The sequence below is a fragment of the Semicossyphus pulcher genome, unplaced genomic scaffold, assembly GCF_022749685.1.
Source record: "Semicossyphus pulcher isolate SPU_LCO1_2020_fin unplaced genomic scaffold, fSemPul1.0.p SCAF_2, whole genome shotgun sequence".
Classification (NCBI taxonomy): Eukaryota; Metazoa; Chordata; class Actinopteri; order Labriformes; family Labridae; genus Semicossyphus; species Semicossyphus pulcher.
Window position 1 is genome coordinate 6,131,389 of NW_027211693.1, and position 16,624 is coordinate 6,148,012.

Here is a 16,624-nt window from a genome sequence, read left to right on the forward strand (position 1 = left end):
ATGATTAATGGTAAGTTTATCGAGGAGACCTGCACGTGCAATACTTATTTTGGAGCTTAAGACCACTGATCCACTGCTGTAGTTGATGAGCTTGAGTGAGAACGTATTGTCAACAGACACGTCAGAGTTACTAAAGAAGCTGTTGTAAAATCAGTCATCAACAAACAGACACATTACAGCAGCAGTGCAGATGTTGGCAGCAAGGGTTTTTTTTTTCATTGGCACCACAAGAAGCTGAGAAACAAAAGGATGGAGAACAAAACTAAGGAAACAATTGGCTGCAGAAAAGCAACATGGTAAAGATTAAAAAGACACGAGAGAGAGAGATTGGAAAAGTTTTGCTAAGACGATGTTTGAAAGAGAAAAGTTAGACTCAGGGAAACAAGAGAGATTAACGATCAGTTCTTCTTTCAGTGAGAAAAACAGCAAAGATACAATTGCAGATCAAAATGTGAAGATAAGAGCACCTCCTGGACTCACAAAGAGTTATTGAATGTGTAGACAAAAGTTCAAGGCACCTACTTTTTGAACAATTAAAATGCCTGAGTTTGTATTGAGGTCTACATGTCTAAGCTTGGACAATAAAGACATTTTAATTGTACAAGAAGACTTGGTGTCTTTGATTTGAAAGATACGGCTGTGTTGTTCTGGTTGTCTTTAAAAATGGGACTTTCTGAAAGCGTTAACCGATCTGTGATTGTAAGGTCAAACATTCTTGTTAAATAATAGAAAACATTGATGTTGTTTTCCATTTGTTTCACTGATTTCTTGGATTTCCTTTCCAGGAAAACAGACATCCTTGACTTTATGTTTGCAAGTCAAAGGCTGCACAAGTATGAGGCCTTCCATCAGCCCTCATCAAACCTTTATGAAGGTGTTCCTCGAGGATTACACTTTTGGTGCAAGCTGCAAATGCATTTTCTCCTGAACTTCTCTCATGAAAAGACTCTTTGAAGAACTTTATTTTTGGCCCCATTTGATTCCTCAAAGTGAGAAGCTGTATAGAAAACAAAAAGTATAACAGGAAGTTACAAAAGAAACTCTTTCTTTCCTCAACCTTCAAGTTTTAATGCTTGACTTTCATGGAAAGGAAGGTTGGTGGTAAGTAACAAAGATTTCCCTCCTTTACTTTCTACCCTGAAGAAGTCCTGAATCAAGGCGAAGAACCCCCGCTCACATCAAGGCAACAACCTCATCGTCCTGCTGATCCGCTCCCTGTGGGAATGTTGGAGAATGTTTTAATCTTAAAGCAGGATGTTTCTTAAAAGCAGCTTGGTGTCCAGGTAACCTTTGTGGCCAGAGAAGGTTAAACAGTTGAGATGGAGCTGGCCTGTGAAATGTAGTTTTTGAGCATGGTAAGAAAGGCCTGCTTTTTGTGTGCTCACCTCTGAGGTCAGGCAGGACTGAAGTTCAAAGACTTGGCCTCCAGACAGCTTGTGGCATTTTGCATTTTAGCTGCTGATGGCCTCTGGTTCACAGAGAGAAGAAACAGCATCTCATCAGAGACCAGACCTCTGCTGCTGTTCGTGCATTAGAGAAAAACTAAGCTGAAAACTGCCCACGCAGATGGACACACAAAGCATGCATTTAGACGTGCAGGAGCGAACACATAGCGTCATGTATCTTAATGTTGTTCAGCTGTTCTCTTTCTTTAATGCCCGAGTGCGACTTTACTGTCTGTGTCTCTACATCCACGTCTTTGTGGAACATAAACAAAGTGATTGTTGGATTTTAAAATTTTAGATATTTAATTGTTGTTGAAGCATAAAGCTGCCCTCCTCGCTTCTTTAGCAACTTTATGACACTGGATCGAGTCGAAGATACAGCCATGGCAAATTAATATGATGGACTTTTGGATGTGGTTATTTGTTGCTTGAAGTGCTAATCTCAAAGATTTCAGTTCTGTTCTCTTTGGCGGCACCAGATATCCAGACAGTGCTGCATGTGTGACGTCCACGGTTGGCTCCGCTTGTAACTCTTGATTTTCCTGGCTGACGGTCGCTTTCCTTTTCAGACTGTTTGCTTCATCTGAGCGTCGAGTTTGTTTCTTTTTCTTTGGATTTTCACTTCTTGGTGAAGTTGTATCTGTAGTCATCCATCTTTTCTTTGTTTGTTCAGCCATAGTAGATTACTGTTTACTCGCAACACTTGCAGAGACCGGAGAGGCAGCTGCTTAGCTCCGCCTACTCTCTCTGGCAGACCGACCACTGCTGGGTGAAGTCGCACCAGACAGCCAGTCTGTAATACTGCAAATGCAAAGGCTTTCATCAGCGGGCCATAGGCTCAATCACCATTGTGTTACTTCATTCTGATATTTAGTGACTTAACAGACGTTTATTTAAATGAAAATCTTTAAGATTATCGCTTTAAACAAAATGCTGATGGTTTTGTTGAACAGCCCCTCCCCTCACACCTTTCTGACACTACAATTGGGAGTGCTGTGTCCAATTATTTTTACTTTATCACATTGAAATCTGACAAACAATTCATGCAGATATTAGATTTGATTGTAAGCCTTGAGTTTTTGCAGCTGCCTCAAAACATTGGGCAGAAAGGATCTGTGGGCAGAAACAGACTCAAACCAACGCGTGCATGAAAAAGCTTCAGTATTTGGTGACCTGGGATAGAATCGTGTGGTCGCTGGCTATTGTAAATAAAGTCTCATTATCCTTCTAAATTGAGTTAAATGAGTTACCTCCAATAAAGAGACAGTGCTGTTCTCTACAACAGCAAACCAGCATCTTGATCATTTTAAGAGATTCACTTATTTTTCACAAACAATCAATACCAGGACTGTGACACTATGGTCAGCTTGGGTGTGAACCTGCAAAATGTTTTGACAAAAGGAACCGCTCTTAAAACACAAACAGAACAAAAGGTTTGTGGTGACGACTGAGTCAAAGAATGAAGGAGAGATCCGCTCCAACGTGTTTTTGTTTTTCGAGGACGAGGAGAGGGGACGGACACAAAGGATGATGATGACATGTGTAGCTTCCAGCATCATGAATAAAAAAAGCTTTCATGAAAAAGAGAAAAATGAAAATAAAAGTATTTTCTCTGAAAGAAAACATCTGCTGAGCGAATCCCCGGAGGAGAAGGAGCGTAAACACAGAAGGAAGCAATGAGAAACTTCTGGATACCTAAAAAATATGACATTAGAAAGAAAAGTTCACAAAAACAAAACACTTCGATCACATTTCTACCTGCACATAAACACTGTCATCCAACATTTTATCGCTGTCAAACACTGTCACTGAATTCAATATTTCGTGACCCAAAGCGAACGCTCTGTCGAGCTGCTGACGGAGCGTTACCGACACAACATGGCGCAAACATCAATGGAAAAAAGGCCGGATTGCTTGTGTCGGGACACACAGGGTCTGTCATGTTTGTGGTGTTAGTGGCGGCCATCTTTTTCCTTGGAGCAGTATTTTAATCATTTTGATTCTGTCAGCTGTTTCAGCCAAAGATTTTATCTTTTCAGCCAAGAACCTGCTCACTAACTGCCATTTAATCTATTAGGTGTTTCTTATCAGTGTTATTTCTTCTTGAGGGAGTTTTGGCGAGCTGCTCTTGTTTATTTTCTTGGAGAAAAATCAATTTCTTTTATTAATTTCGAAAAGCTGTTTTACAAGGGCCTTTTTTTCTCCAAGAAAAACAAACTTAATGAGCAATTTATTCATGGTTCTGCTTGGGGACATTTTGCCACACAGATAGGAGGACGGGTATGAAGATAAGCCACTTAATACTTTGCATGTTTTTACTGTTATTAAAGTATTTAGAATTTAAATTAATAAGATACCCACAATGACCTGTTCAGAAATCAGAACTTAGTGGGACTTTGACTTGACTTAGGACTTAGTCTCTTACTTTAGACTTACTCTGTTTTCGTCAGAATCAATAATAAAGTAATTTTTTCCACAACACACATGCATGTTGTATCTGGACTCTGCTGAATCAATAAGTAGACCAGGATTTTTTAAAACATGCCTGAAAGACAGGCATAGTATGAGAGGACAGTAGCAGAGCAGCTGCAGCAGCTTGAGTAATTCGATGCATTCAGACACGGCATTAAGTGTTAGTCACCTGCATTTTGGCGGCACTCAGAACTTAACTATCTCTGTAGTTCTAACTCGCACAGGCTCCGCCCTCTACTGGACTCTACGGGTACTGCTCTCCTCCAACCACACGCACGTATTCGCCCACTGAACTTCTGCATGAACGTAGCCAGCCCATCAGGGCGTGTCGAGTACGTGTGTCTCTCACAGTGTAAAGGCAGCACACACCGCTGCCTGCTATCCTTTTCTCTTCAGCGAGCGTTGATTGGCCCACTGTCAAGTGACCTTTGCCGGTCAGGGTCAGTGTGGAAGGCACGATGGCTTAGTCACGACAGGGCGTTCATGCATCAGGGCTCCACCCACTGTACCCACTGAGTCCAGTAGAGGGCGGAGCCTGTGTGAGATAGAACACAGGTTATGTATTATAACCATAGTTCTATAAGTGGAGCCCTCTACCAAGTGACCCTGTCGCTCCTGCAACACTCACTGAAGAGGGTGTAGTGTGTGGTTGGAGGAGAGTAGCAGGCTACCCATAGAGTCCAGTAGAGGGCGGAGCCTGTGTGAGATAGAACTGGGGTTATAATATGTAACCTTCGTTATATGTGTAAGTCATAAGAAAGTGAACATAAAGTCTAAAAATGTGCTTTGTGTTGTGGTGAACAAGAGCCATTCACCGAATTCAAATGGCGGCCATTTTTCTCTGACATCACTCACAGGGTGCAAAGTTGTATTAATGCCACACTACTGTGTTTAACATTTAATAATCAGAGTTAATCTGACAAATCATTTCACCTTCTTCCCCATTGTTGAGCTACTGAAAGGACCATGGCTGTGAAAAACCCGGAGGGACCAGCAACGTTAGCATACAGCCTACAGTTAGCATACAGCCTACAGTTAGCATACATGATGTGCAAGGAAAGGCATAAATCGTAGCTGATGCTTATGTTAGTTAGGAAGCGGTTGAAAGCTAATGCCAACTGTTGTCTTGATGTAGCTGATGGGTTAACAAATATGTTGTTTGGTTTTCAAATTTTCCTTCTCCATAGTTTTTCGGTTTCCTGTCAATCAGGAAGTACAAGTTGGAAACATCAGAATAACATTATCGTTATATGATAACAGCATTTGACCTCCTCTGTGGATGTGTGGGAGTTTTGTTACAACTTTTTCCAGCAGACATTTTGACTTTTTAAGACAAAGCACAGGTGTTAACTATAACCATCCAGTCGTGCAGGCACAATACCTGGACTCAAAATCAATTGCAGCAACAAAGTGCTACATTTTTTCCTCTGAGTCTCAGCTTCTCGTAACCGTTTGTCCCTTCAGACCTTGACGCAGGTCAGAGGTCACATAAAAACATCGAACACTGAAAACATTGAATTGAGAATAAAGAAAGGATGTCTGAGAACAGAGAAAAGAGGCAGCTTGAAACATCACTTGATGTTCTTAGTGTGCAGAAAAGAAACATCCTCCGGTGAATTTCTGCTTGAGGAACTTGGCTGATAGACAACACAAGCGTGTGTATGTGACACAAAAACAGAAAGAAAAGAGAGGAACACTGAGAGAAAGGGAGGGGAAATGGAGAAGAAAACAGAGAACATTAAATATAAGTGAACAGCTGCAGGGTAGAGCTTCTCATTCATTCGCTGTAAGCTGAAGATGCAGAAAAGGGCTGAATGGAAATGTGACTAAAAATACCAGAGCCGCCACAAAGAGGATGCTGCAATGAATCAGTGAAGAGGCTGACAGAGACAAGGAGGTTAAGACGGAGACAGAAACACAGGAAACTTGGAGAGTTGGATGCAGTGATAGTGGTACAATATCTCATATGGGCTTAAAGATATTAAGATAGATGATTTTAGAGCTTGTTGTCAAACCCAATAATTATTTGACTGAATTTTGTAGGTATAACCGGTGCATTATTTGTGTGCAGGATGGATGCAGCACTGTGTCTGAGGAAATAATGTTAAATGCAACATGTTTAACACTAAATGGTCTTAATTTATAACCTACTTACACCTATGATCACGCTCTTTTATCCCAGCTGTTTCAAACTAAATTTTATTTCATTTTAAATCCAAAGTTTTGCTGTTGCTGACTCTTAACGAGCACATTTAAAGCCGTATTAGGAAGCAGGAAAGGTAGACAGCTGTTCCAATTTCAAAGCATGTTAGTTGGTTAATTTGATTTGATGTCATTTACATTTACAGAACGTTAGGCATCTGCACATTTAAACACGATGAGGAGAGTTAGTGCAGAAAGGAAGAGTGCTGTAAAAAGGAAAATAAATACAAAGAGGAGATTAGAGTAAACGGAGAATAGTATTAATATCACAGTTAAAGACTCATTTACTGAAGAGGCAAACACATGGCAGAAGGAAACTGAGCGAGGCCCGGTGAGAGACAAAAGGTTGAAGCTATCGAGTCATTGAATCCAAGAAGACAGATTGTGTTTCCTCTCAGAGGACAAACTGAGCCTTGACCTCGACAGCAACCCTTTAGAAGCCCTCTTACATAATATTTTACTTAATGGCCGCTTGCTGAGAGGTCTTCTTCGTATCACTTTGCTGCAGGAGACTCTCGTTTCATCTGTCCAAACCTGCCAGTGAGAATTACATGAATCTGAATTAAAGGGAGCAGATGCTGATGACTGACAGGATAGGGCACCGCTGTTTAGACAGTGTTATTAAGTTTTGACATGTGTCACTGAAGATGACCTTCTGACACAGTTTGTAGAGGCTGAAGCTGTGCTTATTTATACTTGACAGCCCCACTGTGTCATTAATTTCATGATTTATGTGGAGCTAGTTTTAAACCTGGTGGATGTCTCAAGTTAAATATTGAGGGTGGAAGATCTGAGCGGGTCAGTCTTTCTCGTTTTGAGATGAAGCCGAAACGTCCCGCAGCAGCAGCAGAATGTGGACGTTAAAACAAACAACATACTTTGGGTTTCTCAGAAACCAGCGTCCATATAAATAATGTCTGAATTAAAGCGTCAGAAATAAACAGAGGAACGTTCTGTACATCAAAAGGAAACAGGGACCATTTAAAGTGCTCGTGGTCAGAACACGCTGCCATTCAACCGTGCTCCGTCTGCTCCTAATCTACCCCAGGTTAATGTGTGTGTGCGCGAGTGTGTGTGTGCGCCTTTCTGCATCTATGCATACTATTGCTTCTTTGTATGTGTTTAAGCACGCATACTGTGCTTTTGTGCATGTGTGTGTGTTTGTGTGTATTCAGTCAAAGCAGGAATTCATGCCTGTGTTCGAGACGCTGGGGGGTTGTGTCATTCAGACTTCTGCGTCCACACTTAAAGAATCCATTTGCAACCTTTCAACACGACTATTTCAGCCATTCAAATAGAAAGGCTCTCTTGACCTTTCTTAATGCCACGGCACATGCAAACCACACACAGAATGCACGGCTTCTCTTCAAACTACTGATCCCTGTGAAATGCCACGCACCACAAACAGGTAATGAGGTGGGACCATAGCAGGGAGGCAGCAAAATATCAACAGTGACAGCCGATGGGATAAAGTGGATTAGCTCTAATACTGCTGCTGCAGAGCTCGGCGTTCGGTCGAGCCTCCGAGGATCAGCAAAGGTTAGAAAAATGTGCAAATTCAGCTGCTGTGGAGAGGATGAGTCTGGGAATGAGACGCTCAATGAGAGGAAAGCTGCAACTTTACTATTCAATATTATATAATCACTCTGATGATTAATCACATTTGGAAAAGGTCATTTTAAAGCTGTTTACATGTCTTTATGAGCAGCTTGGGAAAGAAGACTCAAATAACACCACCTTCAGCTCAACCTATCCAAGACTGAGCTCCGTCTCGGCCAGTCCCTCTGTGCAACCACAGATCAATATCCAGCTTGGACAAACTGAACTCGTGTGCGCAAAGTCTGCCCAAAACCTGGGCGTCATGATCGACGACCAGCTGACCTTTAAGGTTTAGGTGGCCTTGATTGCTCGGTCGCCCAACGGCTCTGCCACCAGGTGCAATTCAGGGTTCAATCTTGCACAAAGACACTTCGTCATGTGACTGTAGCTGTCAGGGATTGAACTCCCAACCTTCCGATTGAGAGACAACCAACTGTACCGCTGAGCCACAGCATGCACATTCAAACCTCTGCAGATGATCCAGAACGCAGCAGCAGGATTTATGAAAACAGCAAAAACAAGCGTTATAAAAGTGCAAAGAGGGGTAATTATTACCTGTCAGTTTGTTCTTTGGAATCTTTACCATCACCATGCAGCCTCTGCAACCCTTTAGTCCACTGAGGCTCATCCATGTTGCCTGATTTGAACTCTTCTACAGACTGTACGTGGTTGACAGCGTCCTTGAGCTTCTCCTTTGTTCTGGCAAAGCACTTTATACCGTTATCACTGTTATTAGATCCTAGAGTTTCACAACCAGTCATATCATGTCATTTCGAGCAAATCTCCACATAGCTTCAACCTAACAAGAGCTCTAATCAGCCGTGATTAACACCGACAGTATGTGGCTGGTTTTTAAACATGAGGGAGTACGTACAAGGTTTGTTTAACATGGATAAGAACCAAACATAATGTATTAAAGGGGAAGGTTAAGCAAAAGCAAGTTTATATGTTATGCACAGTTAATACACGAGGGTGATTTTAAAGTACTTTACATAATGCATGAAAACATTATAATGCAAATTAACAGACTAGAAACCTCTTAAAGGAAATTAAAGATGTAATCATATTTATTCATGTTTATTTTTACACGTTCAGTAAATAAGTAGAAAAGTAATAAAAACACAAGCGTGCATTAATTATTCAAACAAACTGTGTGCTGTGATCGCAGCGCTGTGTCCGATACACAAACAGGAAATCATAAACACAGTGAAGCATGACGTGGATGCTCGCAGATACGCTGCAAAGCCTCACACACACACACATACACACACACACACACACACACACACACACGCACACACACACACACACACACACACACACACACACGTAGACCCATTAGGTTAGAGGGTAATGGAGGTCTGAGTGGCTCGGTTGGTCGACTTCATCTGTTTCCTATCACACTGCAACAGACCTGAGCGCTCTGTGTCTGCACACACACACACACACACACAGTCATTGACCCAGGTGAAATTGCAGATGTGGGGGATTTGTTACAGTAAGCAATGCATCTGTCATTTGAGCTTTTCTATACACAGATTTATCTTTCTCTCTCTCTTTTCTGCCACTCGTTCTGTTTATTATCCTCCTCTTCCTGCTCCTGTTTCCTTCCCTCCTTCCCTTCCTTTGCTCCTTCCTTTTCCTCTCTCTGCCTTACTTTGTCTCTCCCATCCCTTCCGTTCCTTTTCTATCCCCTTCCTGCCTCTCTCTTCTTCCTCTCTCTCCCTCTCTCCGCTCTCATTCATCCTTTTTCTCTATCACCCCTGCGATCCATTCATGCAGTTCAGCGCCAGCGTCTCCTTAGCGGTATCACAGCCCGACACTGTGCTGTGAGTTCCTGCTGTCGTGTGCGATATCATGTTACACACACACACTCACTTTCTGGTGTCGGAGTCGGAGTGAATGTGTGACTCAGGCCTGTAAGTTATGAATGAAGCGAGTAAGATGTGGACATGCAAAGATGAATCTGAATGAAATGATTCAGTTATCTTGTTTCATGATGATGTTTTTATAACGGATCAGAGGAAACAAACCACTTTGTTTCACTTATTTAAAGACAAAAGGCGTCAAAGTCTAAACTGTTTGAGTTCTTGGCTTCAAAGAGAGAAAAATAGCATGCAAAGTAAAAGAGATCGGAAGAGAGTTGCAAGTCAGAGACAGATCTGGGTCAGAGAGAGTGGCAGAGATTTAAATACGTCCGTCTCAGGCTGCTGTTTGTAAGTTTGTAACAGTGAATGGAGATATGCTTAAAAGCTCACACATGTATATAAGTGGAGGATTGCTCAATGACTGCATACACATATGGACAACGCGTCTCCATCTGCTCTCATTGTACGAAATTGATGCCAAAATAGCCCCTGTGATAGGCGCTGCCATCTTGCGATGGTGACGTAATTTAGTGCCAGAGCTGCGCAGTAGAGATCGGCGGGTGGAGCCGCTGTAGCCACCACTAACCTAAACACACACTTCACTTACCATCAGCGTCTTTGTGCTGGTCTGAAGCGTTCACAGGTATGGAAACTTCAGTGACTGCAGTGATTGTTTTAGTTACGTTTCCTCCCGCCGTTCGTCCTCCACCAATTTGTCAACAGAGCTGTCAATCATCCTTTTTACAGCATCAAATAACTCAATGAAAGTAAACTTGTCAGAAAAATTAACACTTGGACATTAATTCAGCATGATAAGAACTAACTATAATGACAGAAACCATGTTTGAGAAAAATGTATTTGACGTGTATTTTGATTCTATAGTTTGACTCATGTCCCATCTGTTTACATGGAGGAGGCGGGCTTTATGACCTATACTGCAGCCAATCAGCAGGGGGCAACAGAGAGGGTTTGGCTTAGCTTGAGGGAGCTGTCATGTCGGCCATCTTTTTATACAGTCTGTGGTTCCATCAAGTTGGTCTTGATCAACTTTGTTCTGAATCCTCTGTTTGCAAACGCTGCTGGAGGTGAAATATAAACACTCCCCCAGTGCTAATAGCCTCCAAGCAACTATTTATGTAAAGAAACACACAATAAACACAGAAAAATATGATAAAGACGTCAAATAAGTGTCATTACTCCTGCAGGAGCATCACATCCTCAGCTTCGTGTCAGCTTTGTTCCACCTACTCTGAATCGTTGCCTCTTTGACCTTAAAGCACACATGACGTCCACAGAGGGACAAATCCACCGTAACTTACCTGCTAAATCATACGTTTGTGACAGTTAAAGAACGTGCTGCCGCCAGATGCAGCACACGATGTCATGAATTTGTAGCCCGCTTCTCCATCACTCTCTTGTCGGACTAATAACTGTCGTAGAGGACACGTAATAAGATGCTGCAGCTGACATCCTGTCTCCTGCAGCCATGCAGCAGCCAAGGCCAACTAACAATTTACTGAGTAACAGAGGAGGAAATGAGTCTGAGATAATGTCACAGCGCTTATTTGTCTCTCATCATCCTTCACTTTATTTTCAGATATTCGATTAGCTTTAGAAATAGGAAGGTGTTAAAGACTGCAGTTTTATAAAGGTGGGGTTAAGGCAAGAGAAGAACTAAGATATAATTGAGGTATTGTGGCAGAATAACTGTAGAGAAAAGTTAGAGCAACAAAAGATTAATAAGAGGTAGAGGGAGACAATGAGAGGGGGGTTGAGAGAAAGAGACAGAGCTGAATGTGAGGGAGACGTTTGATTTATTTAAATGTTGTAGTGCTTAATTGTTGGTGCTGAACATATTTTTGCAAATGCATTGGCAGCGAACACCCGCTTGTCCTGCCAAAGGAGCTAATTTAAAATGGAAGGAGAGGCAAAAACAGAGGGACTGAACACACCAGAAATAAACAAGCACTCCCACTGTGTCCCACTGTGCAACCAAACCTCATTTATAGCCCCGGTTATTGCAAGTTTTTAACAGAAATGTACAAATAAGAAACATCAGAGAATAAAAGAGAAGGGGTAACCATGAGGTGGAAGTGAAATCCGCTGCCGACATGTTATCTAGCATGTGATCTGCTGTGTATGAATGAGCCGATTCATACTTCTCTCCTCCGTCTGCAGGTACTACGCTATCTGCTGCAAGCCTTTGGTCTACACGAACAAGATGACGCCGATGCGAGTGGCTCTGATGATCGGAGGCTGCTGGGTTATTCCCACCTTCATCTCCTTCCTGCCCATCATGCAGGGCTGGAACAGCATCGGCATCGACCACCTGGTGAGTGTGCGCTTCACAGACTGTATACAAAAAGTGGACATAGGGGTGCGGGTTTAGCTCTGCCTTTAAATCACGCGTATACAGAGGCTACAGTCCTCGGCCCTTTGCTGCGTGTCGTCCACACTCTCTCTTCCCCTGTTTATGACACTATCCACCGTCCTATCTCCTTCAATAAATGTATAAAAATAGATAAATAAATAAAAAGTTTGGCATTTTCGCCATCGCCATTTTGATTTTTGGGAGCCAAAGTGACCATATTTTGGCAAAAGGATGGACTGCTACACCTCTGTCCTGGTTGGCAGGTCGCAATAGAAGCGATTTGTCGATAATAGCATAGCAACATCCACAATCACACCCTGCTTTAGATTCTATTCACTCCAAATGGGACCATGATTTATAAAAATAAACATCAAGCTGGATTAAAATAGACTTTAAACTTATTATCAAGACCTAAAACTTGTTAGTAAAATGTTAACGAAGGCAATTAATGAGGTGAGATTAATCAGACTTATTTGAGAAACCAGTAAAGGTGCCCCCTGCTGGCCAGTAGGAAGAATGCAGGTTTGAGGAAGGAAAATAAAAGTTACGTCCACTTGTTTTGCAGTCCTTGGTGTCATTTGTGTTTGTACACCAGAATACACCGGAGTTACATGCTGAGGACACCAAAACAATTTCACACCTCCACAGTGTATGCAGGTTTCTGGTTGTTGACTGCAAATTAGTTTCTTCAAGTAAGAAGATCGCAGAAAAACTGGAAAGATAGTCAAAAAACGTAGAACAATAAACACAGAACACACACACACACAAAAACAATTAGTGTCTACATGAGCTGAGAGGAGCATTGTTTATAACAAAGAGGAAATGCTGCATGTGTTGCTTTGCAAACAACATCAGCCACTCAGACACGGAGGCAGACAGACGAGTTCACTGACACCACAGACATGGAGTCGGCTGTTTCTTATTTCTGTGTGAAATGCAAAGTATGTAATGGGTGGGTTTTGTGAGTGTGAGGTTTGTTTCATGTGAAATAAGATGTACAAAAATGTCCATCGTGAGACATCCCAAAAGGACACAAGCTGAAGGTATTAGAACAGAGGTACCAGGGCTCAGAGGGAATGTGGCACACATGCGTGAAACAAGTTGGATAAAGGTGAAAGAAAGACAAATATTGAGTTTGGAGGGTCGCTCCTGACCTTTTAAACCTCTGCAATTTCACACAAGAGCCACTCAACATCACTTCAATCGCAGCTGAATCCTTTGAGAAAGATGCAAAAATATACTAAACACTAAATTCTGTTATTTTTCATGACTCTCCTCTAAACGTGTTTATTTCTCAGATACGTGCAATTTCATTCCCCTCAGGCCTCTAAATTCTTCAAATGAATAAATCCGAGTTGGAAAAAAAGTCACCCTCAGTTTGAACTGTTCAGAATTTCCACAGTAAAACAAGAACTTGTGGGAGGGGGTCACAAGAAATGGATTTTCTTCAAGGGTTCACAAGCAAAGAAAGTTAGAATAAAATCAATCACTACGTCCTCGGATCACGTCGATTACATAAAGTTTTTTTAAAAATCATTCAGAATAAAAGAGGTGGAACGCAGAGAAACGGGTTGAGAGGTCCTCATTACTATTTTTAAGAAAACCTCGAGGCAATCTCTGCAGCCTTTAACCTCTTACATCAAAATCTACACCAGAAACTTTTAGACCAGAAGCAGTTTATTATCTTGATTTGAGATTGAATTTGATCTTTCGTGCATTTTTCTATCAGGACATGTTTCTAAAGTCTGACATGTTTCATAATTTTATGTTTTTGTTTCGACACAACTCAAATCCTTTCACTCTGTAAGTCTGCTGCAATTAGAGAAGAAGCTGTTGCAGATCACATACAGACCCGTGTGTAGGGTCAGCCCTACACATGAGTCTGTGTGTGACTGACTGACTGACTGACTGACTGACTGAGTGAGTGAGTTATTGTACTTTCACAGCTGTAGAGAGAGTTGCGACATTGCAATGGTGGATCATGGAGCATATTGGACCTCCACTGACGCGACTCTCTGTCTATACGGCTCTGGATACTTTGTTCGGGGAGTAGGCGGGGCTGCTCCTCTGCTGCTCGTCCGCTGTCCTCACCTACATCGTCAGCGCGCACCTGCTTACAAACACCTCATAAGGACAGTCCTCGTAACACATCGCCCACAAAAGCGGACATTGACCTGATGCGGTCAGCCACATACGAGGTTCTGACCTGATGAAGATGAAGGCAAACAGTCTGAAAAGGAAAGCGACCGTCAGCGAGGAAAATCAAGAGTTACAACCGGAGCCAACTGTGGACGTCACACATGCAGCACTGTCCGGATATCTGGGCAGTGTGCGTCCGCTATTACAGCTTATTGAGAGAACGAAACTGAGATCTTCGAGATTACAACTTTAATATATTAATTCATTTTTCTCGAGCTTTGTTTTAGCTTTAATAAAGGTGATAAACATTTTGAATGCCATTTTAGTATTTTCATTTGAAACCCATTATTAAGGACTTTGTGTATTCAGTAGATTTATGCAGAGAGAGTGGTTTGACCTTTGCAAAAATTAACTACACAGTGAAATATTTCTGACAATCAAAATGAAATGGCCCGAGTACACAAATTATTTTCTTCATTTAAAAACTGAATTATGCTCCGTAGTTGATTTAGGGGAATAAATAATTCAGCACATGATTAAAAAAGGGTTAAGATACCAAAACTAAGCAGGCTGTGTGTTTGGATATTTCAAAACAGTTTTTTAAAAGTTTGTATTCTTACATGAATCATTAACGCGCCTCTTCAGCCATCAGATGCAAACTCATTACTTATCCTTAACTAGCAATCAGTTGACACTAATAAGGTGTAAAGACTGCAGAGTTTTCAACATGCATGTGAACTGTGAAGCTTCAAAGAGATTTTGAACAACATGCACATCATTTTCCAGAGATGAATCCCAATGAATATGAAATGGTGTCTGTAATGAAGGTGTCTGTAATGAAGGTGTTGTAAAGGCTCAGAAGATGATATAAAGGGAGAATAAGTGACAGCACCTGCTTCTAAGGTGCCCTTTGGCCTAAATCAACATGTGAAATTAATCTGCATCTCACAGTAAAGAACTGTTCGATTTACAGATAAAGCTATCTTTTGTCCCAGTTTGCATACTTAAACTCTTATCATAGTGTGCATTCATGCTGCAGAACAGGTGACCTCACTGCTCACATGTAAACACTGTGAGCCCATTCATGAAAACAATGTCAGCGTACACACGAGTGATCTCTGTATTATTCATCTCGTAGCCCTGAGCCGTAGTTTCCCTCAGAGATGAGATGATAGCGGAAGAAGAACGGGGCTGGGACGACTTCTCTGTGATAAATGGTGATGTACAGACCCCCCCCCCCTCTCCTCCTGTGTCCCCCTTTCTTTTACTACAGAGACTCAGACTGAGGAGAGCGTGGGATAAGTGGGTTGTTGTGAAGTCTGCAGGCGTTTCAGAGCTGTCCAGCAGCTTAACGCTTGTGGTTACTTTGGGATTTACTCCTACAAACTGTGTGTTCTCAAAATCCCACCTTTTGTGCCAGGATGTGCACGCATGATTGATTTATGGATTTTATGCATCCGCGCAATACTTCTCTGGTTCAGGGCAGCTGCATTTTAATTTAAATTTCATGAAAGCATGAAATAAAACACATTTCATTCGCCGCCTTCTGTCAGCCAAGAGCAAGATAGTGAGGTTACAGAAGGCAGTCTTTAAAGGCATTACGGTATTCCTGCTGGCAGCTGGTACCTTAAAGCCAGTGGCTTCACAACAGCAGAGTTTAAAGGCAAGGATCTTAAGTCGATGTTTGAAGGCCAGTCCAACAGTCCTTCAGTTCTTAAACAAAATCTAAATTCAAAATGTACTTAAATGAGATGTTATGGTTGAGGCTGTTCACTGATCTTACCTTTACCTATAAAAATGACTGCACAGTTTGTATACAGTATGCACAACAATATTAGACAGTCAGAGCAAATTCTGCTTCAGTTCACAATGTGGAAAGTTTCAGATAAAATGTGCTTCATGCTCTTGGTTGTGGCCCTGGATGCGTCAAACAATGCAGGACAAAAACTCAACCTTGGGTTATTATTCTGACTCACACTAAAGTTAACCATGTAGCTTTTGTGTCTTAACATACACAGACATTTTAACGTTTCCACCGTCCTGTTCAGGTAACATCTCCCCACCTGCGAGATTTCAGAGTGAGACTTCTCCTTGAGCGAGACTTCTGTTTCTGGTTAAACAAAAAGGATCTTACTCTTTAAAAGAAGAACGAGCTTTGTAAGGATCTTTTTCGCAAAAAGCAAACAGACCTTTTAACAGATGCTGGAGACTGCAAAGGGCGGCAGTGACAAAGCATCGATATCTGACCTGGGTTAACAACATTTTGCACGTTAAGAATACATTCATAGCATAATGCACGCAAATGTTGCATCATTTTTTATAATATACACTTTTTGTAAGATATTTTGTAACTATTTCGATGAATGGTTGCGCGTTTTTATTTCTGCTTACCATAGCTACAATCTTTCCTCAGATTTAAACATCTAGTCGGGTACTCTAAACGCTTAAACAGGCTACAAACACATTTGTTTTCTTTCTACTGCTTTTGTATACGATACAATAGTGCATGAAACATACAACAGCAATA

General features: G+C 41.7%; 1 protein-coding gene across 1 annotated transcript in view; it reads left to right on the forward strand.

The window, feature by feature from the left end:
* htr4 (5-hydroxytryptamine receptor 4) overlaps nucleotides 1-16,624 on the forward strand; it is a 129,913-nt gene that overhangs the window by 65,888 nt on the left and 47,401 nt on the right. The window contains 1 exon segment of the mRNA XM_069670340.1: nucleotides 11,766-11,919. Within this exon segment, the coding sequence (XP_069526441.1) occupies nucleotides 11,766-11,919 (154 nt within the window).